Here is a 27,819-nt window from a genome sequence, read left to right as displayed (position 1 = left end):
CCTGTGTACAATTAGTGCATACTAAAAAGAATGACAAGAGTACAAAACCATTCTGTTTGGGTGAGTACCAATAGGGGCAGAGAGGGCAAACAGAAGGTGAAAGAGGATAGATATGGTTCGAGTACTTTATATGTATATGTAAAATATGTATGAAAACTGAACAATAAAACCTGGGGGTGGATTTGATTAGGGGACAAATTGTATGCATGTATGATAATATCACAATGAACCTACTTCCCACGCCATGACTTATATATGCTAATTTTTAAAAATGTTAAAAAATACGACAGCTAACTCTTTAGAAAAGGTCAATGAGACCAATCCAGTCTGTGAGCTATATATATATATATATATATATATAGAGAGAGAGAGAGAGAGAGAGAGAGAGAGAGAGAGAGAGAGAGAGAGAGCGCATGCGCATTGACACTGGGGTTTGAACGCAAAGCCCCAACTCTCACTTAGCTTGTTTGCTCAAGGCTGGCATTCTATCACTTGTGCCACACCTCTACTTCTGTCTTTTTGCTGGTTAAACATGGATAAAGAATCCCTTGGAAGCCGGGCGCTGGTGGCTCATGCCTGTAATCCTAGCTACTCAGGAGGCTGAGATCTGAGGATCGCGGTTCAAAGCCAGCCCGGGCAGGAGAGACCGTGAGACTCCTAGCTCCAATAAAACCACCAGAAAACCGGAAGTGGCGCTGTAGCTCAAGTGGTAGAGCGCTCGCCTTGAGCTGAAGAGCTGAGGGACAGCGCCCAGGCCCAGAGTTCAAGCCCCCACGACCGACAAAAAAAAAAAAAAAAAGAATCCCTTGGATTTGTCTGCCAAGATTGGTTTCAAACTGGAATCCTCAGATCTCAGCTTCCTAAGCAGTTAGATTGTTATTGTTGTTGTTGTTTTTGGAGAGTGCCAGTCCTGGGGCATAAACTTAGGGCCTGGGTGCTGTCTCTCTGCTTCTTTTGCTCAAGGCCAGTGCTCTACCACTTGAAGCTACACCTCCATGTACAGTTTGGTTTTGGGGAGTATTGCGGGGGGAGGGAGTGGGCTTGTTGAGGAGGGAGGTTGGTACTTTATAGAATATAAGTCTCATGGACTTTTCCTGCCAGGCTGGCTTCAAACTGCAAGTCTCAGATATCAGCCTCCTGAGTAGCTAGAATTATAGGCATGAGAAACCAGTGCCTGGCTGCAGCTAGGATTTTAAGCATCAGCCACAGGCACCTAGAAAGCTTCTTACTTGCCCAAAGTGAAATGTAAATCCCCAAGTTAGTAAAATGGCACTGCGACTTCAGTTTTAGAGCTAAACCTAATGAAGGCGCCGTGTATCTCCAGGCTATCCTAACGAAATCGCAATTTCTAATGAATACACATTACCCAAGATCTCTCTTAACCCAAGAACCCTCCTTATAATTCCTTAATAAAACAACCAGAAGGAAAATTTGTGCTAAGTACAGTTCAATCAAATCCATAACCCTACTTTCATGCAACTCCAAAAGAACCAGATGTGGCTGGCTATGGAACCCACACGCCCAAATGAACACCAGAAGACTTTGTATAAAACTATTAATTTGAAGGGGGAAAAAAAAACATTAAAGTTACTTCACAAGTAACGAAGTTCTGTGGCAAGCCTGGGATCCTGAAATATAAAAGAAATAGCACATCATCAACTCAGCAACAATGCACAAAGGACAGTCTCCTGCTTGGTTTCATCTCCAGAGGTTTCTGTACACACTGCTTTTGTTCATTTTAATCGTTATTCCTGGACAATTACTTCCATAATGTAAATGTACTCATCTCAAAAGAACATTTGACTGGGTATGGTGGTATACTTCTGTAATCCTAGCACTGAGGAGGATAAAGCAGGAGGATCCAGAGCTTTGAGGCCAGTCTGGGCCACACAGTGAGACCCTGTCTCCAAAAAGGACAATAATAGCAACAATAAATCATGTCTGATTCTAAGAGATGATCCTCTTTAATACTCAGAAAGCACCAGAATAATCTTCTTCCTGGAGTAATTATCTACCAACTTGCTAATACAGCTGGTTAACTAACAGACACACACACACACCCAGAACCTGAAATATCCAGTTTTTAATTCAGCTTTAAAATCGAGTATATTTTAGTAGTATAAGGGGATATATAGAAATGGGAGGACAAAGGGTGAGCAAATACAGCAGTGGTACTCACTGGACACTATGTTGAAAATGAACTAAACAACTTGTGGGTGGGAATATGAGGTAAAAAACTGGGAGTGAGGGAAAGGGTGACTTTGTCCAAAAAGAAATGTACTCTTTACCTGACTTATGTAACTGTAACCCCTCTGTACATCACTTTTATAACAACAATTTTTTTTAAGTCTAAAAAAAATTCAGTACAGTTAGTACTCTCTTTTGGAAATACTGAGGCCATGTCTACTACATCCATAAAATAAAGTAAAATAAACAATGTTGAAATTATATAGGCACTAAAAACATACCAAGTTGCTGCATTAATCACAAATGTCATCATAAACACCAACACGTAAGAGGCCCAACTTTATTTAACTCCATGTCAAAGGAAACAAGCCTCCTTTTTTCCTATTCAGGCAGGACCTTCTATTACCTGCTTGGCAAAAATGACATTTCCAATGCATCTTCCTCCATCACCATTCACGTTCCACAGGCGTGTGACAGTGCTGACAGTAGTACTATATCATACATTGAATAATACTTCAAATACAATGCTAAGTAGTTAAGCCATGACAATACACGCAATTTCATAATGCTGACTGCATACTAAGTTTATATACATTCCTAACAATACACATCATCGCAATCACTGGCATATTTCAAAAAAATATATAGAAATTTAGGATTCCATTAAAAATAAAATGGAGGGGCTGGGAAGGTGGCTCAGTGGTAGAGTGCTTGCCTTGCATGCCTGAGGCCCTGGGCTCGATTCCTCAGCACCACATAAGCAAAAAGAAAAAAGCCGGAAGTGGCGCTGTGGCTCCAGTGGTAGAGTGCTAGCCTTGAGCTGAAGAGCTGAGGGACAGCGCCCAGGCCCAGAGTTCAGGCCCCACGACCGGACCCAAAATAAATAAATAAATAAAAATAAAATAAAATGGAGCCAAGTGCCCATGGCTCACAACTATTAATCTTAGCTTATACTCAAGAGACTGAGATCTGAGGATCGAGGTTCAAAGCCAGCCCTGGCAAGAAAGTCCATGACTCTTTGTATTCCATAAACTACCAAAAGAAAGTACCAGAATTAGAGCTGTGGCTCAAGTGGTAAAGTTCCTTGAGCAAAAGGAGATCAGGGATAGCCTGAGTTCAAGCCCCTGGGGCCAGCAAAATAAATAGCAATACAGTGAAGTGGTAAATGAAACCCAGCCTCCAGGACCTACTCTCTATCCCCTATACCACAAAAACAATATATTTATAAACTAACTAGTACAAGTAGTTACTTCATAAAAACTAAATGCTAGGGTTGGAGGCATGGCTCAGTTGGTAGAGCACCAGCCAATGAGCAAAGGTGTCAGGTACTGAGTTTCAGCCCTGGTTTAGTATCTCCGCCCCCCCACCCCAAAAAAAAGAACTAAATGTTATTTTTATAAGAGAATCACTTTATCTCTTCCTTAGAGAATTCTTCACCTTTATTAAAACATGAAATCAAGCTGGATGCAAGTTTTCTGAAAACCTGAGAATTATGGGACACAAGATGACATGACAATAATCCATTATTGCTCTCTAGAAAGACAAAATGGACTACAAATGCTGACTGTAAGCCAAACTGCCAGGCAACTGTAGCTCATGCTTGTAATCCTAGCTACTCCAGAGGCTTAGGTCAACAATCAAAGTTCAAAGCTAGCCCAAGAAGACAAACTTCTAAGACTCTTATCTACAATTAACCAGCAAAAGGCCAGAAGTCAGGTACCCCATTACCGGCTCACACAGGTAATTCTAGCTACTCCAGAAGCTGAGATCTTAGGATCATGGCCTGAAACCAGATGAGGCAGACAAACACAAGAGACTGTAATCTCCAATTAGCCACCAAAAAGACAGAAGTGGAGCCGTGGCTCAAGAAGTGAGTGCCAGCCTTAAGCAAAAAAAAGCCAGGTGAGTGTGAGGCCTAGAGTTCAAGCTCCAGTACTGTCACACACACACACACACACACACAAAAGCCAGCACTTCCCAGTTCAAAGCCCTCTTTGATATAAATTCAAGAAAGCTAAGGGACAGCACCCAAGCCCAGAGTTCAAGCCCTACTACAGGCAATGGAGCATGGGGACACACAGAGATAATTAAGCAAGGATAACCACAAACTACACTGTAACACTGCAGTCAAAGAATTCTACAGCTGACCTATACATACTCCATGTTCTTGGCACTCCACTGAGCCAAAGAAAAGGCTGGGAGTGTGGCTTAGAGGTAGAGTGCTTGCCTAGCATGCACGAAGCCCTGGGTTCAATTCCTCAGTACCACAAAAACTGAAAAAGCCAGAAGTGGGCCTGTGGCTCAAAGTGGTAAAAGTGTGACCCTCACACGACTCTGGACCCACAACTCCTAGTCGTAAAACAAGTTTCTCCTGCTCCATTATTTTAAATCTCTTCCTGGTTAATAGCTTGCATCATTCCTCCTCACGATCCTTCCGGTCAGCTAACTCAACACAAGTTTAAAGGGCATATCTCCTAGAAAAGGAGAAGAGGGTCCGCAGGTGAGGAGTGGGGGACCTGTCAAAGACTTTTGGGGGAGGAGAGGGGAGGCCGGTCTGGACCGGTCATAGGGTCTGGACACTGCCCCTGAGCTCTTTTGCTCAAGGCTAGCACTCTACCACTTTGAGCCACAGCTCCACTTCCGGCTTTGGAATGGTTAATTGGAGGTTAAGAGTCTCAGAGACTTTCTGCCCGGCTTGGCTTTGAACCACGATCCTCAGACCTCAGCCTCCAGAGTAGCTGGGATGACAGGCGTGAGCCGCCCTCAGCTGTCAAAGGCATTTTTCAAGCGCTGTGAGGGGGGAGGGAGGGTTGGTAAATGTCAACGGAACGGTTCGTCGGGCGCCAGTTACATTTCTTTACGACCCTTTGTATCAGAGACTCAGCTAGACAAAAAGAGGGACTAAGGCTTTCTACCGCGTATCTCGGGGGGGGTGGGGGGCGAAGGGGAGGGGTGGGGGTAGGGAAGCAGTCCGGGGCCTGGTGTGGGTTTGGCTCCATCTCTTCCAGGGTGGCAGATGGATGGCTCCGGATCTAAAGTTATTCCAGCCCGCCGGCAGACAGCAGACAGCAGACACCACGGGGACAGGAGGGGTGGCAGTGGGGGGGGGGGGGGGCCGGGAACAATGGGGGAGGAGGGAGGGATCCGGGGTGCCCAGGCCCGAGCTCGGGGAGGAAGGCCCGTCCTACGCCCACACCGCGAAACAAAAGGCTCCGTGGCGCCCGGGGGCCCCAGGGCCCGGAGCCCGGAGCCCGGAGCGCCGAGATGGCGGGGCAAACTTTCGGCGGGGCCGGGACGGAGGGGGCGGCCCGCACCGCGCCGCTCCGCGCCGCACAATGGCCGGGCCGGGCCGAGCGCGCGGGAAGGCCGCCGCCCCGCCCCGCCCCGCGGGCCCCGCGCGCCCCGCCGTACCTGGTGCGTCTCCTTCCGGCCGCCCACCGCCGCCGGCCCGCCGGGGCCGCTCGTCATGTTCACGTAGAGGGAGCGGCTGAGCGGGCTCCGCAGCGTCCACATCCTCCGCGCCAGCCACACCGACGCCAGGCTCAGGCACAGCCAGGATGCCAGCAGTCTCATCGAGGGGTGGGGCGGGGGGGAACCGCGGCCGCTCGCTCCGATCACCGCCGGGGCGAGCAGCAGGAGGAGGTGGCGCCGCCGCCTCCGGCCGCCGCCGCCGCTGCCGTCGCGGCTCGAGCCATGGTGTCCGACTCGCCGCCCATCCGGCCGCTTCGGGGCCGAGGCGGGGAAGGGGGTGGGAGGGGGTGGGGGGGAGAGCGCGGCCGGCGCGCGGCCTTCTACCGTCCCCTTCGCTTCCGCCCGCGGAACGGCGCAGCCGCCAGGGTTGGTTTCCACACGGGGCACATTGGAGCGACGACGGAGGCGCTGTGCTTTTCCGGCGCATTTCCCTCTGCCCAATCAGCGGGCCGGCCGCCCCGGGAAGAGGCGGAACCAGTGGGGAGGGGGGGAGGAAGGGAGTGTTGGCTGCGACGCGCGTCTGCCCAGCTGTGAGTCCCCGAGGCCGCGGTCCTGGTGGAGGGATTTGGATAGGATTGAGAGACCGGAAGGCGCCGCCGTCCTTCCGTGGTGGTTGTACCTGCTGGCCCCTGCGCCTGCTCCTCGGCGGGACTGTGACCCGGCCGTGGGGACAGCCCCCGGCGCTGCTCAGAGACGTGCGCGCGTGCGCGGCCAGTGCTGGGGCGGCCGCGTCTCCCGATCGCAGGTGGAGCTGCCCGGACCGAGGCAGTCCCGCGGAGAGCCGGCGCGGGGACGGGGCTGGGGGGAAGGAGGGGCGCGGAGGGTGCTTGTTCCCCCCGATCCTCCCCCTCCTCGCGGCCCCTCCGTCCCTGGCAGCTCCTGGCTCCCCAGCCTGACCGGTGACGGACGGGCCACACGTTTCCAGGAACCAGGAGTGAAGGTTCCGCCTCAGTTGGGAGCTACCCACCAGTCGTGGGACCATTGTGGTACCCTCATCAATGAAGACCCCCCCCCCCCCCAAGTAGAGCTCCTGGCTGCTTCGTTTCCTTCCACTAACGGACCAAAGTTGTACCCGACACTTCTTTACCTTTTAGGGGGGCAGGGGGACTGTCATAGGTCTTAACTCTGCCCTAAGCGTTGTCCCTGAGCTTTTTTTTTTTTTTTCCTTTTACCCCTCTATCTCTTGAACCATAGCTCCATTTGTGGCCTTTGGAGATGAAAGCCTCATAGATTCAGCCTCCTGAGTAGCTATTATTATAGGTAAACGCCACCAATCCAACATTATTTTTTTTTGGGGGGGGGGGTCCGGTCGTGGGGCCTGATCTCGGCCTGGGCACTATTCCTCAGCTCTTCAGCTCAAGGCTAGCGCTCTACCACTTGAGCCACCTTCCCAGCCCCAACATTCTTAAAAGTGAACTCGAGCCGGGCGCCGGTGTTTCACGCTTGTAATCCTAGCTACTCAGGAGGCTGAGATATGAAGGTCACAGTTCAAAGCCAGCCCGAGCTGGAAAGTCCATGAGACTCTATCTCCAATTAACCACCAGAAAACCCGAAGTGGCACTGCGACTCAAGTTGTAGAGTGCTAGCCTTGAACTGTAGAGCGCAGAAACAGTGCCCAGGCCCAGAATTCAAGCCCCACAACCGACAAAAAAAAAAAAAAAAGTGAACTCAGACCTGGGAGATTTACCCTGAAAGGTTTTTTTTTGTTTTTTTTGTCAGTCGTGGGGCTTGAACTCTGGGCCTGGGCGCTGTCCCTCAGCTCTTCAGCTCAAGGCGAGCGCTCTACCACTTGAGCTACAGCGCCACTTCCGGTTTTCTGGTGGTTTATTGGAGATAGGAGTCTCACGGTCTCTCTTGCCCGGGCTGGCTTTGAACTGCGATCCTCAGATCTCAGCCTCCTGAGTAGCTAGGATTACAGGCGTGAGCCACCAGCGCCCGGCCAGGGTTTTTTTTTTTTTTTTAATTGTATATAGCAGGAGGAGACCTAAGTCATATTTCATAACTGAAAGATTACAATTATGTTCCTGTGTCTGAACTTCCTGTTGGCTACCAGGTAATCTACTACTACGGAGGAATACATTTCTTAGATCCCCTAATAACACTTACTGAAATTTCTTTGGAGAATGAATTTATATTTAACTGCACCAGAACCTATAGTTCTGTTCAAGACAAATTAAAGTTTTGGTTGACTTCATTTTGTACTTGAGATTTTCCTTTATGAAATAGTGGGGTCTTGACCCACAGATAAGAAACCTAACATATTTCTTTACCCACAAATGCTTTTATTAGTTGCTAAGAAACCCATCACCTTTTCCTAATGGGTGTTTTTGAGTTCTGGTACTGGGGCTTGACCCTTAGCATTGTTGCTCAAAGTTAGCACTGGACCACTTGAGACACAACTCCACTTCTAGCTCTTTTTTCCAAGTGAGCCACCAGCGCCTAGCTCTAATGAATCTTTGGGGGGATTTGTTTATTGTGCCAGTCATGGGGTTTGAATTCAGGGCCTGGGCCCTATCCCTGACCTTTATACTCAAAGCTAGCACTCTTATCACTTGAGCCACAGCCCCACTTCCTGATTTTTGGTAGTTTAGTAGAGATAAAAAGTTTCAGAGACTTTACTGCCCAGTCTGGTTCTAAACCATGGTCCTTAGATGTTAGCCTCCTGAGTAGCTGGGATTACAGGAGTGAGCCATCTGTGCCTGGCTTCTTTCTAATGGGTTGTTTTGATACCTAGTATGACGTAGGATGTGGCAGAAAAAGGAGCAAGGCAGGGTACTTACTCAGTCATTACAGGAGTGCTCTAGAGTAGTACTTACCAATACCCAAGCCTATGCCTTACCAAATCTGACCCAAAACATGCCCCCCTCCCACACACACACTGTCCTTGAGCTTCCTTTGCTCAAGGCTAACACTCTATTCAACTTTCCTCTTTTTCCTGTGTATGTGGTACTGAGGAATCAAACTCAAGGCTTCATGCATGCTAGGCAAGTACCACTAAGCCACATTTCCAGCTCCCAAAACTTTTTTTTGTCGGTTATGAACTTGAACTCTGGGCCTGGGCACTGTCCCTCAGCTCTTCAGCTCAAGGCAGGTGCTCTACCACTTGAGACACAGCGCCACTTGCGGTTTTCTGGGGGTTAATTGAAGGTAGTCTCATGGCCTTTCCTGCCTGGGCTGGTTTTGAACTGTGATCCTCAGATCTCAGCCTCCTGAGTAGCTAGTATTATAGGTGTGAGCCACCGGCACCAGGCCCCCAAAACATTTTAAAGAAAGTTTAGTAGCAAATTCAAATAACTCAGTTTGTCTACAATGTCACCACTTCCTGCTCTCTCTGATAAGTCCCTTATAAATTTGCTCTGTCCCTAAGGAAAAGTTTTCATGTTTCTAAAGTACAGGCAGAGGGTGTAAGTAACAGAAATAACAAAATGATTAATCTCATTTCTAACCAAAAGGTGTGCCCCAAACTATGCAACAAGCCTACCTAACTGCAGCCCTAAGGCTTCACAGTGTCACAAATAAACCAAGTTGATGGCTGTTGTTGATCCCAAGGACTTCTGACTGGATGGCTGCTAGGAAACTAATTTTTTGTTTGTTTGTTTTTGGTCCAGGAGCTTGAACTCTTGGCATGAGCGCTGTCCCTCAGCTCTTTTTCCTCAAGGCCAGCACTGTTGAAGCCACAGCTCTACTTCCCATTTTTGAGTGGTTGAGTGCTGTACCTGGCTTGAAACCAATATATTTCACTTTAAATTTGTGCAGCCAGCCTAGAGAAACATACACACCTTTAAAATACTCTATATTGTTGGGCACCAGTGGCTCACGCCTGTACTCCTAGCTACTCAGGAGGCTGAGATCTGAGGATTGCGGTTCAAAGACAGCTGGGGCGGAAAAGTCCCCAGGAGACTCTTATCTCCAATAAATCACTCCAAAACTGGAAGTGGTGCCTGCGGCTCTAGTGGTAGAGCACCAGCCTTGAGCACAAAGAGGCTCAAGGACAGCACCCAGGCCCTGTGTTCAAGCCCCAACAGACAAAAAAGTATAATAATGACAAAATACTGGCATACATCTTATTTACATTTGGCAAGCACAGGAAGAAACCAAAACAGCATGATGAGATGGTTTGCCTACAGGTAACAGCAAATTCCATAGCAGACCTTATCATAGAGCTTGGTGTCCCAGCGTGCCGGTCCTCCATCCATGGAAGAAGCCTTGCTGTCTCCTCAACCTCCTGAGTTACAAATGAGGAGGAAGGAAAAGAGCAAGTGTAAATAGACCAAGCAGAAGCTCAGATGGCTCGCTGGGACTGCCCCCTTCATTGAGCTGCTAGAATGTCACTATGGCTCTTAAAAACCTCAGGTACCCATAATGGGGCAGAAGACACAGATAACACAAATGCCAAACAAGCCTACGGCCTTTTTAAGGTAATTTTGAGATGTGGTCAGTGATATTCAGAAGATACTAAGTGGCACCTGTGCTGAGCTGTGCTCCATGCTCTCAGGTGTCTATCCTGAATCTCTGTGCACAGTCTAGACACTTTGGCTGGACAGTTTTCTAACAAGATATAAACTGCAACATTTGGGAATCGGAGAATGCTGATATTGGGGCTTGAACTCAGGGCCTGGACAAGATCTCTTTCAGTACTTTGTAATTATTTATGTATTGCATGGTTACTGGTAGGGTCTGACCCGTTGAGCAGTAAGCTAAAGCAAGGCATTGTATTTGTTTTGCTTTTGTGAGAGTGTGTGCAGTACTGGGTTTTGAACTTGGAGCCTAAGCACTGCCCCTTTTTCACTCAAAGCTAAGGCTCTAGCACATGAGCCACAGCTCCACTTCTGGATTTGGGGTGAGTAATTGGATATGAGTCTCACAGACATTTCTGCTCTTGGGCTACTTCGAACCATGGTCTTCATATCTCAGCCTCTTGAGTAGCTAGGATAACAGGCATGCGCCACCAGCTCCCAGTTGAACTATGTTTTCATGCATGTTCTCTTTTCAATTGAAGGATAATATGAAAAGATCCCATAAGCAGAAAGACTTGCAGCTGTGGAAGGCATGAAACATGTTGTCCCTGTTAGTTGTGTTTATCTCCCTGAAGAAATTAGTCTAAAAAGTGCTCATAAAATTGCAGGTTTTCATGGAAGATTTCTTATGCTTTTCTTTTTTTTTTTTTTTTTGTCAATTGTGGGACTTGAACTCTTGGCCTTGGTACTGTCCCTGAGCTCTTCAGCTCAAAAGAGCCCTCTACCACTTGAGCCACAGACCACTTCCAGCTTTCTGGTGGTTCATTGGAGATAAGAGTCTCACCGACTTTCCTGCCTGAGCTGGCTTTGAACCACAATCTTTAGATCTCAGCCTCCTGAGTAGCTAGGATTACAGGCGTCAGCCACCAGCGCCCAGCCTTTTTTATGCTTTCTAATAGTGTTTGGTACACCTTCAGAGAAAGACGTACGAGGCCCAGCCTGTTATGCCTGTAATCCTGGCTATTCTGGATGCTGAGATCATCTCTTTTTCAAAGCTAAACTTGCAGGATAGTCCAGGAGACTCATTTTCAATTAACTACCAAAAAAAAGAAGAAGAAGAAGAAAAAAAAAGTTGTGGCTCACATGATAGAGCACTAGCCTTGAGCAAAAAATACATAACAAGGAGAGAGAGCAAGCTTAGGTCCTGAGTTCAAATCCCAGGATGCGTGCGTGCATACACGCGCGCGCACACGCGCACACACACACACACACACAGCAAAATACACTACATTGCCTTCATAGAGCTTACTGCAGAGTACGGGCAGACTCAGCCAGTAACCATGCAAATAATAAATAAATAAATGTAAAATACTGAATGCCATAAAATGACACATGATGTAATTGGAGTGGGAGGAGGGGACATTTCTGGAAAATCTGCCCAGAGGAAGTATGGTTTGTGGCCTTTATTTTGACATCCCCCTTGCTAGCTCAGGTTGCCCAAGTTCCTGCCGGAACTGCTGGTATACCCAATAATTGTCATATCAGAAAAGGAGTGCTTTGCAGAGGTTTCCAGAATGTGAAGAGTTAGGGCCTCCCTCATACATAGCCATGGAGTTTGAGAGAAGCCAGTATAAGCCAGTACAGGGTTCTATATCCACTCAACTCTCAAATGGTAGTGATGGTTCTTGTTCTTAAGCTAACAAGGCTGAAGTCCACCTAGCCTTCTGTGGACAAGCTATTTAAACAGGTCCACAGATGAACTGCCATGAGGTTAAGTCCACCAAGACCAGTTCCACTAAAGATTGTCCTTGAGCCCACTCCTTAACCAATTTCCAAGCTCCACCTAACAAATCTGCTTCTCAGAATGAATAGTATAAACTAGGCACTGTTGGCTTATGCCTATAATCCTAGCTACTCAGAAGGCTGAGATCTGAGGATGGCATTTCAAAGCCAGCCTAGCCGGAAAGTCATTGAGACTCTTAACCACCAAAAACACCAGAAGTGGAACTGTGGCTCAAAGTGGTAGAGTGCTAGCCTTGAGCAAAAGAACTCAGGGACAGTGATCGGGCCCTGAGTTCAAGCCCTGTGCCCCACCCCCAAAAAAATGAATTGTATAAATTAGCATGTTTGTATATACACAGAATACATTGTGTAAGTTGCTCTATTTTTCTTTGTGGTTCAGTACTGGGGCTTGAATTCAATGCCTGTGTCCTGCCCCTGTCCTGCTAGCACTCTACCACTTGAACCACAGCTCCACTTTGAGCTTTTTGGTGATTAATTGGAGATAAGAGTCTCAGAGATTTTCTTACCCAGTTTGGCTTTAAACCCTGGTCCTCAGATCTCAGCCTCCTGAGTAGCTAGGATAACAGGTGTAAGCCACCAGTGCCTAGTGTATAAAGTCTTCTTTTTTTGGAGGGGGGTTTCAGTCGTGGGGCCTGAACTCTGGGCCTGGCACTGTCCCTCAGCTCTTCAGCTCAAGGCTAGTGCTCTACCACTTGAGCCACAGCGCCACTTCCAGCTTTTTACTTTTTGCTTATGTGGTGCTGAGGAATCGAACCCAGGGCCTCAGGCATTCAAGGCAAGTGCTCTACCACTGAGCCACCTTCCCAGCCCCTTCTTTCTTTTATTATAAACATACATTGGTTTATATGAAGCACATGAAAATTTTCTACTAAGTAATGAGAATACTTTTCTTTTTTTTTTTTGTCGGTTGTGGGGCTTGAACTCTGGGCCTGGGCAATGTCCCTCAGCTCTTCAGCTCAAGGCTAGCGCTCTACCACTTGAGCTACAGTGCCACTCCTGGTTTTCTGGTGGTTTATTGGAGATAAGAGTTTCACAGACTTTTCCTGCCGGGGCTGGCTTTGAACTGCGATCCTCAGATCTCAGCCTCCTGAGTAGCTAGGATTACAGGCGTGAGCCACCAGTACTCGGCTTGAGAATACTTTTAAAACTTAAAATGTAGCTGGATAGTGCTACTCAGGAGGCTGAGATCTAAGGCTCTAGCTTTGAGGCTGACCTAAGCAGAAAAGTTCATGAAACTCTTAACTCCAACAAAAAGGTGGACTGAAGGTATGGCTCAAAAGGTAGAGTGCCAGGCATGAGCAAAAAAAAATAGCTGAGTGTTTTCTAGTAGACCTAATATGTATGTCCATAAAGCTGTTATCTTACTGAGTTTGTACAATATACCAAGAGCAGTCATCTGTGCTGCCATGACAGAGGCTATTACTTTAGTTTTGCACAACTTCAACTGGTCAGAAAATGAGGAAGATTAGTTTTAAGAAAGAAGTTACTTGAGCAATTAACCAACCTGAAAATCATACAAGCTCTGGTGAAAACTGATCTCATGTGGGGGAGATTCCTAGGGCTTGAACGTAGGGCCCAGGTGCTCTACCATTTGGGACCACATAGCACCACTTCCTTTTTTTTTTAAATTGGAGATAAGAGTCTCACAGATTTTCCTGCCTGGGCTGGTTTCAAACCTCAGATGCTCAGAGCTCAGCCTCCTGACTAGGATTATGGGTGTGAGCCACCACACTGGATGACTTGGGTTTTTTTTATTTATTTAAGATAGATTTCACTGTATAACCCAGGCTGCTCTTGAACTCTCATTTTTCCTATCAAGAGGTTTCCTCTGTGTGTGTGTGTGGGTGTGGGGGTGGGGGTGTGTGTACGTACGTGTGTACACACACACGCACACTCACACACACACACTTTTCACCAGGTGCGCACGCCTGTAAAAGCGTGAGCACCTACTCAGGGGGCTGGAAAGGTGGCTCAGTGGTATAGTGCTTGCTTCGCATTCATGAGGCCCTGGATTCCATTCCTCAGCATCATATAAACAGAAAAAGTCAGAAGTAGTGCTGTGGCTCAAGTGGTAGAGCACTAACTAGCCTTGAGCTGAAGAGCTGAGGATAGCACCCAGGCCCAGAGTTCAAGCCCCACGACTACAAAAAAAAAAAAGACTGTGAGACTCTTATCCTCATCACCATCTAAAGATTGGAAGTATGGCTCAAGTGGTAGAGCACCAGCCTTGAGAAAAAGCCAGGGGCCAGTGCAAACGCCTGCTATTTCATGGTGTAAGATTTGCCAAGTCGCCAGGCGCTGGTGGCTCACGCCTGTAATCCTAGCTACTCAGGAGGCTGAGATCTGAGGATCTCGGTTCAAAGCCAGCCCGGGCAGGAAAGTCCATGAGACTCTTATCTCCAATAAACCACTACAAAACCAGAAGTGGCGCTGTGGCTCAAGCAGTAGAGTGCTTATCTTGAGCTGAAGAGCACAGGGACAGCGCCCAGAGTTCAAGCCCCATGACCGACCCAAAAAATAAAAAAAAAAAAAGATTTGCCAAGTCTACTATGAAACTCTTGGAAAGAAAAGAAGTCTAGATACAAACAGGAAAAAGGCCATCCTTCAGTTGTGATATTGTAGATAGAAGCCATAGCCTGCCTGGGCCATCTCTGTACGGGCACCAACAATCCCAGGACAGGGACAGCACACAGTGCCAGCACCTCTGTACTGTGTGTCTCCCACAGATCAACCCCCTGATCCTGAGAGCTCAATAAAGCCAATGCTCTAGACTCAACCTCTGAGTTTCCTTTTTGCTTTTATTGTTATTATCAAAGTGGTGTGCAGCGGGGTTACAGTTACATGTTAGGGCATGTCACCCCTTCCCTGGCATGCACTTAGTTTTTCCCTCCCATCCCCACCCACAAGTTGTATAGTTCATTTTCCACACAGTGTCTGCAGTGTACCACTGCTGCATTTGTTTGTTTACCCTTTGTCCCTCCACGTCTGTGTCTTCCACTTACCCTCCAGAAACAGATAAGAGGAAAAGGAAAGGAAAGAAAAACAACAAAGAAAAAACTTCTTGTTTCCATTCCCTGGAGTTCATTTTGATAAATATTACATGATCAGAGGCACATAGGCATTATGCCTTTGTGTTCCTCCCCTAAGAGTGTCTTCCTTTGGTCTCATTATCTATTTTTTCTCATGTCCTGGTGTCTTTTAGATCTACCTTCTGTATTTGAGGGAAGACCTGCACCATTTGTGTCTCTGAGCTTGACTTTCCTCAACATGATTCGTTCTAGGTCCATCCATTTCCCTGCAAATGACATATTACTCTTTCTAATGGTGGTGTAAAATTCCATTGTGCATAGGTACCACATTTTTGGAGGACCCACTCATCTATTTGGAACCATCTGGGCTGTTTCCATGATAAATTCACCTTTTCATAGCAGAATCATTGGAGGGGACAGAGTTTCATTGTCCAGTGTGAGCAGCTGGGCACTCCCAACTCAGAACTCGTTTGCTTGGCTGCAATGCTCTACAGCCACCTAGTGTTCACCCACAGTCCTGGCACACCAGCTAAAACGCAGTTTTCTAGGCTCTCCCAACAAGCTTCAGGATCCAGTAAATGAGAGAGTTTTCAACATGGTTTACAAAGGAGAAGACAGAAGAAGCAAGCAGTTTAGTGATGTACGTAGCCAGGCGCTAGTGGCGCACACCTGTAATCCTAGCTACTCAGGAGGCTGAGATCTGAGGATCCAGGTTCAAAGCCAGCCCAGTCAGGAAAATCCATGAGGCTCCAATTAACCACCAGGAAACGGGAAGTGCTGTGGCTCAAAGTGGTAGAGCACTAGCCTGAGCCAAAGGGCTCAGGGACAGTACCCAGGCTCTGAGTTCAAGTCCCACAACCAACTAACTACTAAATAGTAAATAATAAAGTGCCTGAAAGTCATGAATTTGTTTTTATCCAATTATTGAGATAATCTAAAAGAAAAATAATGACGGGGCTGGGAATGTGGCTCAGTGGTAGAGTGCTTGCCTCGCATGCATGAGGCCCTGGGTTCGATTCCTCAGCACCACATAAGCAAAAAAAAAAAGCCGGAAGTGGTTCTGTGGCTCAAGTGGTAGAGCGCTAGCCTTGAGCTGAAGAGCTGAGGGACAGCGCCCAGGCCCAGAGTTCAGGCCCCACGACCGGACCCAAAAACAAAAAAAGAAAAATAATGACATTTTCTGGCTGTAAGTCAAATAGAATTTGACACCATAATAACGTTAGGGTAATTTTCTAAAAATAACATGCAAGCTGGGCACCAGTGGCTCACACCTGTAATCCTGGCTACTCAGGAGGCTGAGATCTGAGGATCATGGTTCAAAGCCAGCCCAGGCAGGAAAAGTCTGTGAGACTCATCTCCAATAAACCATTGTGGTTCAATTGGTAGAGCATTAGCCTTTAGCTGAAGAGCTGAGGGACAGTGGCCAGGCCCAGAGTTCAAGCCCCACGACTGACCAAAAAAATAAATAAAAGCAGACAATTGCACATGAAACCTTTTCCTAAGTCCAAGCCAAGCGCTGGTGGCTCATACCTGTAATGCTAGATACTAAGGTATACTTAGGCGAATATCTGAGGATTGAACTTTGAAGACAGGCTGGGCAAAAAAGTCCATGAGACTCTTATCTCCAGTTAACCACCCAAAAGCCAGAAGTGGAGCTGTGGTACAAGTAGTAGAGCACCAGCTTTGAGCAAAAAGCTAAGTTCAAGTCCCAGTACTGAAATGTGTGTGTGTGTGTGTGTGTATAAACAAAAAATTTTGTTTGTTTTTTGTATGTAAGTCTTGAACTCAAGGCCTGGGTGCTGTCCCTGAGATTTATTGATCAAGGTCGTAGCTCCATTTCTGACTTTTGGAGATAAGTCTTATGGGCTTTCCTGCCTGGGCTGGCTTCAAACTGTGATCCTCAGATTTCAGCCTCCTGAGAGGCTAGGATTACAGGTGTGAGCCACCAGCACCCAACACAAACTGGAATTTTAAGTTCAGTATTTCACCCTTTATGAACAATTCATCATGAGGTTTAACCTTTACAAAAATTCCCATCCCATCTGCAGGGTACACTGCCACTAGGCTTTCTCCACTGACGTTTTCTCCCCTGCTACCTGGAGTTGAACTCAGGCCCTTACACTCTCATTCACCTTGCTCACGGCTGGTGTTCTTCGGTTAAAGCCATGCCTCCAGCCTGAATTTTGGAGATGGAGTTTTAAAGACTTTTCTGCCTGGGCTGGATTCAAACCATTTATCCTGTGGATCTCTACCCCTGAGTAGGTAGGTTTAGGTGACCCACTGGCACCCAACTGATTAGTTGTGTCTTCCCAGAATGGTATGGAAACAGAATCCCCAATGCAGGCTTCTGATCCGACTGCCTGAAGGTCACGTTCATCTGTGATAATCTACGTATCAAATTGTTTTGCTGGGCTGGGAAGGTGGCTCAGTGGTAGAGCACTCGCCTTGCATGCCTGAGGCCCTGGGTTCGATTCCTCAGCACCACATAAGCAAAAAGAAAAAAGCTGGAAGTGGCACTGTGGTTCAAGTGGTAGAGCGCTAGCCTTGAGCTGAAGAGCTGAGGGACAGCGCCCAGGCCCAGAGTTCAGGCCCCACGACCAGACCCCCCCCAAAAAAATTGTTTTGCTGTTGCTGTGTATTAATCAGTGATGAAAATGTTCCACAAGTTGTTTACAAAAGGCACTTGAAGGGCACTCGAGTTGTTTCCAGGTTTTGGAGAGTTTGGGGTGTTTTTTAGGGGTTGGGGATGTATGTTTTATTTTGAGTTGGGTTAGGTTTTTTTTTTGGGGGGGGGCTCCTGAGTTGATTTGTTTGTTTTTGTTTTTTTGCCAGTCCTGAACTCCGGGCCTGGGCACTGTCCCTGAGCTTCTTTTGCTCAAGGCTAGCACTCCACCACTTGAACCACAACGCCACTTCTAGCTTTTTCTGTTTATGTGGCACTGAGGAATCAAACCCAGGGCTTCATGCATGCTAGGTAAGCACTCTACCACTAGGCCACATTCCTATCCCTGCCTGAGCTGATTTGGTTGGTTAGTTTTGTGAAACAGAATCTCCCTGTGTATCCCAGGTTGGCCTCAAACTCTCAATCCTCCTACTTCAGCCTCCTATATTCTGGGGTTACAAGTCTGTATCATCAAACTTGCCTCTTACACGTATTGTTAAAGATAAATACCTAAGTATTTCATTGTTCATGTGTGTGTGTGTGTGTGTGTGTGTGTGTGTGTGTGTGTGTGTCTGTGTGTCTGTGTGTCTGTGTGCTGGTCCTGGGTCTTGAAATCAGTGCCTGGGTTCAAAGGCTAGTGCTCAACCACTTGCAGCTTTTTTTCCTCCTTTGGTGGTTAATTGGGGATAAGAGTCTCACGGATCCTCTTGCCCATGCTGGCTTAGAACCTTGATCCTCAGATCTCAGCCTCCAGAGTAGTTAGGAATAGAGGCATGAGCCACCAGCACAGCTTCATTGTTCTTTTTTTATTTTTTATTTTTGGTTCGGTCGTGGGGCCTGAACTCTGGGTCTGGGCGCTGTCCCTCAGCTCTTCAGCTCAAGGCTAGCGCTCTACCACTTGAGCCACAGCGCCACTTCTGGCTTTTTTCTTTTTGCTTATGTGGTGCTGAGGAATCGAACCCAAGGCCTCATGGATGCAAGGCAAGCGCTCTACCACTGAGCCACCTTCCCAGCCCCTAATCCTCAATTTTTAAACGTTGAATCACCCCTGCCTTCCAACAATGAGCACTATTTAGGCATGCTAAGTCTCCTTTTCCTATTAGCTACATTAATATTGCTGGTATTCTGTTGAAGACGTTTGAGTCTATATTCATGAAGAATACAAGTATACAAAACCTTTCTCATGTGTGTGCTGGTCCTGTGGCTTGAACTCAGGGCTTAGGTATTGTTCCTGAGCTTTATTTTGCCAAAGGCTAGAGCTCAATTGGAAAGAAGAGTCTCATGGACTTTCCTGCCCAGGCTGGCTTTAAACTCCAATCCTCAGATCTCAGCTCCTGAGTAGCTAAGATCACAGGCATGAGCCACGGATGGCCAGTTGTCACTTATATGATGTCTTTGGTTGTGGTATCAGAGTAATAATTGTCGGGCTGGGAAGGTGGCTCAGTGGTAGAGTGCTTGCTATGCATGTCTGAGGTCCTGGGTTCGATTCCTCAGCACCACATAAGCAAAAAAACGAAAAAAGCCGGAAGTGGCGCTGTGGCTCAAGTGGTAGAGCGCTAGCCTTGAGCTGAAGAGCTGAGGGACAGCGCCCAGGCCCAGAGTTCAGGCCCCACGACAGGACCCCCCCCCAAAAAAAAAGTAATAATTGTCTCTCTCTTTTTTTTTTTTTTTGCTGGTCCTGGGCCTTGAACTCAGACCTGGACATTGTCTCTAAGCTCCTTTTGTTCAAGGCTAGCATTCTACCACTTGAGACAGCACCACTTCCAGCATTTTCTGTGATAATTGGAGATAAGAGTCCCACAGACTTTCCTGCCTGGGCTGGCTTCAAACTGAAATCCTCAGATCTCAGCCTCCTAAGTAGCTAGGATTTACAGGGTGAGCCACTGGCACTCAGCAATAATTATCTCATAAAATGAGAAATATTCTCTTCAGTTTCCTAAATAAATTTGTCACTGAGACTATCTGGATCCAGAGTTTTTGTTGTTGTTGTTGTTCTTGGAAAGACATCTGAACTGTCAGTTGTATTGGTATAAACATTTCATAATATTTCCTTGTTACCATTTATGGATTTGTGGAGTCTGGGAACAGACTCTTCCTTCATTCCTGATATTTGAAACATTTCTTCTTCCTTCTTTTGTTGAAGTCTGACAAGAAATGGATAGTTTTTTGTTTATGGAGGTTTTGGGGTGTGTACATATGTATGCATGTTTTGCACACATACACACACACATTAGTAATAGGGCTTGAACTTGGAGCCTATGCTCTGTCCTTTAGCTTTTTTACTAAAGGCTGACTTGAGTCACAGGTCCACTTCTGGCTTTTTGGTGGGTCAATTGAAGATAAAAGGGCTGAGAATGTGGCTTAGTGATAGAGTGCTTGCCTAGCATTCATGAAGCCCTCTGTTCGATTCCTCAGTACCACATACACAGACAAAGCCAGAAGTGGTGCTTGGGCTCAAGTGGTAGAGTGTTAGCCTTGAGCAAAAGAAGCTTAGAGCTTAGGGACAGTGCCTAGGCCCTGAGTTCAAGCCCCAGGATTGGAGATGGGGGGAAGGGAGGAGGTGTCTCACAGTCTTTCTTGAATTGGCTGGCTTCAAATCAGGATCCTCAGATCTCAGCCTCTGTAGTATCTAAGATTATAGGTACAAGCCACCATCACCTAGCTTGCTTTTTATTTTTTAAATAGGGCATCACATTTTTGCCAGAGCTAACCTGGACCTCAATTATCCTATTTGTGCCCCCCAAGTAGCTGGGATGATAGGTAGGAGCCATGGTACCCAGTTCTAGATGTTGATGGCTTTTACTTATTTATTTTACTTATTTTTTATTTTTGCCAGCACTGAGACTTGAACTCAGGGCCTAGCCACTGTCCTGGAGCTTCTTTTGTTCGAGCCTAGCACTCTACCATTTGAGCCACTACCAGCTTTTTCTGTTCATGTGGTCTTGAGGAATAGAACCCAGGGCCTCATGCATGCTAGGCAAGCATTCTACCACTAAGCCACATTCCCAGCCCCTATTGATGACTTTAATGGTGTTTTCAAAGAACATGTAAAGGCATATTTTCCTTTTTTCAGTTTTACTGTGCTTATGATCTTGCCTATTTTCTCCTTTTTAGTTTGGGGTTAGTATGCTCTTTTTCTTGTTTTATCATACCCACCCTACCCTCATTCCTTCCACCCCAGTGGTAGGGTCTTCACTTGCTAAGCAACAGATCCACCATCAAATAGAACCAGAGATAAAATCTGAGACTCTTATCTCAAATTAAACACATAAAAGTTGGAAGTGGAGCTGTGGCTCAAATGATAGAGCACTAGCCTTGAGAAAAAAAAGCTAAGGGACAAACTGGGCACTACTGGCCTATAATCCTAGCTACTCAGGAGGCTGAGAGCTAAAGACCTCAGTTCAAAGCCAGCATGGGCAGGAAAGACCACAAGACATTTACTTCCAATTAACTGCCCCAAACCAGAGCTGTGGCTTAAGTGGTAGAGCAGTAGCCTACAGTGAAAAAGCACCCAGGATAGCACCCAGATCCTGAGTTCAAGCCGTAGATCTTGCACACATGCACACTCATGCACACCTGTGTATTGTTTATTTACCTACAGAAGATTGGCTATTTGGTGAATTTTCCTGGGCTAGGCGTTGGGCATTCAATAGCTGGCAAAATGCCAGTCCTTATCTCCAGGAGTTTCCTCTCTCAGGTAATAGGTGTTACCTGCAGGGGGCAGCTCTTACTCAAATAATACTACTATGCATATGATTATAGAAAATGACTGAGAAATGTGCTTTGGCATTAGAGCAGAATTCATGATCCGAGGTCAGACCTATTTACTGCAGGTGAACTAGACAAGGTTCTTCAGAGGAAGGGAGATTTGAACTGCACTCTGATGGAGAAACACACATGCATTAGAAGGTTTCTACCTAGAGTTCTATATAAAACCTCTAGCCATCACTATCTCCTCCTCTAAAAGCTAGAGCCAGGCAGGGCACCCGTGGCTCATGTCTGTCATCCTAGCTACTCAGGAGACTGAGAGCTTAGGATTGTAGTTCAAAGCCAGCCTAGGCAAGAAAGTCTGTGAGACTCTTATCTCCAATTAACAAGGAAAAAAAGCTGCAAGTGGAGCTCAAGTAATAGAGCACTAGCCTTGAGAAGAAGAAAAAAACAAAAAAAGCCCAGGGACAGTGCCCAGGCCCTGAGTTTAAACCTCAGGACAAGCACAAAAATAAAAGCTAGAGCCAGAAATGACTCAGTGCCAGAAATGGCTAGACTGCGTTTGTGAGCCATGCCCACACCTCCAGCCAGCCCATCACAATCACCCTTGACCCTGACCCTGGGGTGCAGAAATTTCTGCACATGGCATAGAAATCGATTGCTGCACTCAGTCTCCACTGCATGCTGCTTCTCAGGGCTAGAGTCAGAGATTAGACCACCCAGTCCATCTGACTCTATCTTTTAGAAGCGACTAAAAACAGCCAAGGCACCAAAGGTGACCTGAGAAGGTACCTTCTACATGGCCCACATCTGCTGTGGAGAACAAATGTAAAGATGGTGTCTACTCTTCCTAGAATTTCTCTATCTCCCTCTCTCCTTCCCTCCTTTCTTCGCCCTCCCCCTCCCCCCTTGCTGGAGCCTCAAGCTTTTTTTTTTTTAATTTTTTTTTTTTTCGGTTTGTGGTGCCTGAACTCTGGGCCTGGGTGCTGTCCATCAGCTCTTCATCTCAAGGCTAGCGCTCTACCACTTGAGCCACAGCACCACTTCCGGCTTTTTTCTTTTTGTTTATGTGGTGCTGAGGAATCGAACCCAGGGCCTCGAGCATGCAAGGCAAGTGCTCTACCACTGAGCCACCTTCCCAGCCCTTCCGGCTTTTTTCTTATGTGGTGCTGAGGAATCAAACCCAGGGCCTCATGCATTGCAAGGCAAGCGCTCTACCACTGAGCCACCTTCCCAGCCCCCTGGAGCCTCAAGCTTTTGATCAGCTTTTTTGCTCATGGCTGGTGCTCTAGCACCTGAGCCACACCTCCAGTCCAGCATTTTACTGCTTATTTTTGAAATAGAATCTTGCAGCAGATTTTTCTGCCTAGGGTGGCTTCAAAGCCCAATCTTCCATGCCTCGATCTCCTAGGATTACAAGCATGAGCCCCAATGCCCAAACCTTCCACAGAAAGCCTGTTTCCATACCTTAAGACTCCTGCCCTCACAGTCAGACACAAGCTTACCACACCAGTCCAATACTGCCTCAGTGATGTGTGTGTGTGTGTGTGTGCGCGCGCTAGTCTTGGGGCTTGAACACAGGGCCTGAGTGTTTTTGCTCAAGGTTACCACTCTATCAGTGCTAGCCTTTTCTTTTTTCTTTTCTTTTCTTTCTTTCTTTCTTTTTTTTTTTTTTGGTAGTTAACTGGAGATAGTCTCTTAGCTTTCACCAGGCATCCTCGTGAGAGTGACCTCGTCTTTAAACCCTACGTGGCAATCCCTGATGCACCGTCCTGATGCCCAGGCAAGACAGGGCAACCTGGAAGTCCAACTACTTCCTTAAGATCATCCAACTTCTGGATGATTATCCAAAATGCTTCATTGTGGGAGCAGACAATGTGGGGTCCAAGCAGATGCAGCAGATCCGCATGTCCCTCCGAGGGAAGGCTGTGGTGCTCATGGGCAAGAACACCATGATGCGCAAGGCCATCCGAGGGCACCTGGAAAACAACCCAGCTCTGGAGAAACTGCTGCCTCATATCCACGGGAATGTGGGCTTTGTGTTCACCAAGGAGGACCCTACTGAGATCAGGGACATGCTGCTGGCCAATAAAGTACCTGCTGCTGCCCGTGCTGGTGCCATTGCCCCATGTGAAGTCACTGTACCAGCTCAAAACACTGGTCTGGGGCCCAAGAAGACTTCCTTCTTCCAGGCTCTGGGCATCACCACCAAGATCTCCAGGGGCACCATTGAAATTCTGAGTGATGTGCAGCTGATAAAGACCAGAGACAAAGTGGGAGCCAGTGAAGCCACACTGCTGAACATGCTGAACATCTCTCCCTTCTCCTTTGGGCTGATCATCCAGCAGGTGTTTGACAATGGCAGCATCTACAACCCCGAAGTGCTTGACATCACTGAGGATGCTCAGCATTCTCGCTTCCTGGAGGGTGTGCGCAACGTAGCCAGTGTCTGTCTGCAGATCGGTTACCCAACTCTGGCCTCCATGCCTCATTCTATCATCAATGGGTACAAGCGGGTCCTGGCTTTGTCTGTGGAGACTGACTACACTTTCCCACTTGCTGAAAGGGTCAAGGCCTTCTTGGCTGATCCATCTGCCTTTGTGCTGCTGCTCCGGTGGCTGCCGCCACTGCTGCCCCTGCTGCTGCCAAGGCTGAAGCCAAGGAAGAGTCGGAGGAATCAGATGAGTTTATGGGATTTGGTCTTTTTGACTAAGTTCCTAGAAGCAATCAACTCAGATTTATTTGCAAAACAAAATAAAGGCTTACTACTTTCTTTAAAAAAAAAAAAAAAGTCTCTTAGACTTTCCTGCCTAGGCTGGCTTCAAGCTAGGAAGCTCAGATCTCAACCTCCTGAATAGCTAGGATGACAGGCTTGGCTGAAATACAACCGTTTTGGTGGCTATATTTCCCACAGGGACTGTGATTGCCCCACTGATGTCCTTTGTCATTCTGCTCCGTTGTTTTTGTTTTTTGTTTGTGCTGGTCATGGGGCTTAAACTCAGGATCTGGGCACTATCCTTGAGCTCTCTTGTTCAGGGTTAGGCCTCTACCATTTTGAGCCATATCTCCACTTCCATCTTCTCTGGTGGTTAATTGGAAATAAGAGACTCACAAATTTTCTTGACCGGCTGGTTTCAATCACAATCTTCAGATCTCAGCTTCCTAAGTAGCTAGGATTACAGGCATGAGTCCCTGGAGCCTGCCTTAGTCTGCTTTTTTAGATAAGAGTCTAGGCCTTTTTGGAAGGCTGGTCTAAGACTGAGATCCTCCTACCTCTACCTTCTGAGTAGCTGGAATTACATCAGTGCATTACCATACTCTACCCTCCAAGTGATTTAGTCCTAATACTATTGCTACAGAAAATCACTATAGAAAACTCTTGTTTAGAAACAATTTTTTAATTTTTTTTATTTTTTGTCAGTCGTGGAGCTTGAACTCTGGTCCTGGGCGCTGACCCTCAGCTCTTCAGCTCAAGGCGAGCGCTCTACCACTTGAGCCACAACACCACTTCCGGTTTTCTGGTGGTTTATTGGAGTTACGAGTCTCACAACTTTGCTGCTCAGGCTGGCTTTGAACCGAAATCCTCAGATCTCAGCCTCCTGAGTAGCTAGGATGATAGGCGTGAGCCACCAGCATCTGGCTTAAAAACAACAACAAAAAATTTAAACAAAGAAGCAGCAGGTGGACACTGCAAGTTTGTACCTGTAAGCCTAGCTAAGCAGAGGGCTGAGATCTGAGGATCACAGTTCAAAGACTGCCCAGGCAGGAAAGCCCAGGAGACTATTTGCAATTAACTACTAAGAACCTGGAAATGGAACTGTGGCTCAAGTGGTAGTGCTAACCTTGAACAAGAAAAGGGAGGGAGGAAAGAAGGGAGGGAGGGAGGGGAAAAAAGAAAAGGAGGGAAGGGAAGGGAGGGAAAGAAGGAGGAAGGAAGGAAGGCAGGCAGGCAGACTGATCCCTGGTGACAATATATCTTTGAGTTCCGGAAACTTCTAGGGAGCACAGGAGTGTGGACAGGAAGACGGGGATGCTGCTGAGACCCAAATGGGCGTGGGCTTGCCAGTCCCAGGCATCCAGACCAGCACCCAGCTTGCACTGCACTGGCACAGGCCTCTGCTCTCACTGCTGGACTTGGCTCTTTGTCCTGTACTCGGTCTTCTGCATTGCTCACTAGTGCATGTGAGCATCTAAGGGCACACAGGGCCCGCCAGCTTCCACTCCATGAATGTTCCCTGCAGAAAGAACTAAAGCATGTTTTTGTTTGTCATGGAAGGAGTACTCCTTGTTCTATAATAGAGTAGAATTACATTTTTTCCCATGTGAAATGTGGATTCATATAATTATTTTTCTGGATGTGGTGCCAGAAATGGAACCCAGGGCCTTACACATGCTAGGCAAGCACCGTAATCATGAAACCACATCCCTAGCCCTCATGCAATTGTTTAGAGGCGCTAAGTGTATATAAGAATTGATGATCCATTTCTGACATGAGAAGAAAGTACGTGGTCAGCCAATGTACCGGTTGTAAACCTCCATGAACACACCCAAGAGTTTCATTAACCACCTGCTTTGTGTATATGCTTGGAGCACTAAGAAGTAAGTATCTAGCCAGGGGCTGGTGGCTCATGCCAGTAAACATAGCTCTTCAGGAAGCTGAGATCTAAGGATCGCTGTTCAAAGCCTGCCCAGGCAGGAAAGTCTGGGAGACAGTTATATCCAATTAACTACCAAAAAGCTAGAAATGAACTGTGGCTCAAAAGGTAGAGCACTAGCCTTGAACAAAAAAGCTCAAGGATAGTATCCAGGCCCTGAGTTGAAGCCCCAGGACCAGCACACATGCACACACACACACACACACACACATACACATGCACATACACACACACACAAGCCCTTACAACTATGAAATTCATTTCAGGGACCTTTTTGTGATCAGTTCTTTACCAAGGTGGAGCTCACATCCTTCCCAATGATCAGATCACGCGCTGGGAAGTATGCGGTCAGCCTCTGGGCCTCAGTCCCCTCGCTTCCCTTCCAGTTATCTGGCACTATGTGAGGCCACTGCAGACCAAGGTTCAATAGTCACCAATAGAACGAATGATGCTGGACTCCCCTGTGTGCCTTGATCCCTCTAAAAGTGCTAACAGTGACAGGAAATGAGCCTGCCAAAGTGTCATGCTGTCCCGTCAACACGAGTTAGTCTCTGGCATCCCGGCCCAGGCTCTGCATCTCCAGGCACCAATGGGCAGCTGGGAGATGTCACTGTCAGGGTATGAGTCTGAGGCCTGGACTCCAAGGGATTCTAATGTAGAACAGAAGGAGAATTGGAAAAATCTTGTGTTTGTAGAGAATACAAAGATGATTTGCACTTTTGGAAAATCTTGTGTTTGTAGAGAATACAAAGATGATTTGCAGGGCTGGGAAGGTGGCTCAGTGGTAGAGCACTTGCCTTGCATGCATGAGGCCCTGGGTTCGATTCCTCAGCACCACATAAGCAGAAAAAAGCTGGAAGTGGTGCTGTGGCTCAAGTGGTAGAGCGCTAGCCTTGAGCTGAAGAGCTGAGGGACAGTGCCCAGGCCCAGAGTTCAGGCCCCAGGACCGGACCCCCCCCAAAAAAATACAACAAAAAAACAAAGATGATTTGCACTTTTTATCCATGAATGGTATCTGTGTGTGTGTGTGTGTGTGTGTGTGTGTGTGTGTGTGTGTGTGTATTGAGGTTTCAACTCAGGGCCTTTTTCTTGCTCTCTCTTAGTTTTTTGCTCAAAGATAGCACTCTACCACTTGAACCACACCTCCACTTCTGGCTTTTGGCTGGTGGCTGGTTTATTGGACAGAAGAGTCTCATGGATTTGTCTGCCCAGGTTGGCTTCAAACTACAATCTTCACATCTCAGCCTTTTTTCTTTTTTTTGGGTCCGGTCGTGGGGCTTGAACTCTGGGCTTGGGCGCTGTCCCTCAGCTCTTCAGCTCAAGGCTAGCGCTCTACCACCTGAGCTACAGCACCACTTCCGGCTTTTTTTCTTATGTGGTACTGAGGAATCGAACCCAGGGCCTCAGGCATGCAAGGAAAGTGCTCTACCACTGAGCCAACTTCCCAGCCCAACATCTCAGCCTTTTGATAGCCATAACTGCTTTTTGTTTTTTTGCCAGTCCTGGGCTTGAACTCCGGGCCTGAGCGCTGAGCTGAGCTTTTTTGCTCAAGATTAGTGTTCTACCACTTTCAGCCACAGTGCCATTTCTGACTTTTTGATAGTTACTTGGATATAAGAGTCTCACAAACTTTTCTGCCCAGGCTGGCTTTCAACCTCAGTCCTCAGATCTCAGCCTCCTGAGTAGCGAAGATTAGGTGTGAGCCACTCAATGTCTGGCATGGCAACTCTTTTATTGCTACTTGGATTTCAGCTTCCTTGGTGCAGGTAGGAAACACTGAACGAGTTGTCTTGCCCAAAATGTTGTATCCGGACTTTCCCGAATAGGTTGGCTTTGAACCCTTGGGC

General features: G+C 47.2%; 2 protein-coding genes across 3 annotated transcripts in view; one reads left to right on the top strand and one right to left on the bottom strand.

The window, feature by feature from the left end:
* The window catches only part of Mettl9 (methyltransferase like 9), a 53,707-nt gene extending 47,775 nt beyond the window's left edge, over window positions 1-5,932 (bottom strand). For both annotated transcript variants that reach the window (XM_042689804.1, XM_042689805.1), the window contains exon 1: window positions 5,599-5,932. In XM_042689804.1, the coding sequence (XP_042545738.1) occupies window positions 5,599-5,760 (162 nt within the window). In that variant the 5' untranslated portion in view covers window positions 5,761-5,932. The remainder of the gene's footprint in view (window positions 1-5,598) is intronic.
* Window positions 5,933-23,092: 17,160 nt separating this feature from the next.
* LOC122116150 (60S acidic ribosomal protein P0-like) lies at window positions 23,093-24,069 on the top strand. Its single transcript, XM_042689790.1, is given in 2 exon segments — window positions 23,093-23,915; window positions 23,918-24,069. Coding segments are annotated over 2 exon segments (936 nt in total). The 3' UTR covers window positions 24,031-24,069.
* Window positions 24,070-27,819: the final 3,750 nt, after the last annotated feature.

Source organism: Dipodomys spectabilis, unplaced genomic scaffold (genome assembly GCF_019054845.1).
Source record: "Dipodomys spectabilis isolate Male_0828 unplaced genomic scaffold, ASM1905484v1 ptg000127l, whole genome shotgun sequence".
Classification (NCBI taxonomy): Eukaryota; Metazoa; Chordata; class Mammalia; order Rodentia; family Heteromyidae; genus Dipodomys; species Dipodomys spectabilis.
This window is presented reverse-complemented; position numbering and strand designations above follow the sequence as displayed.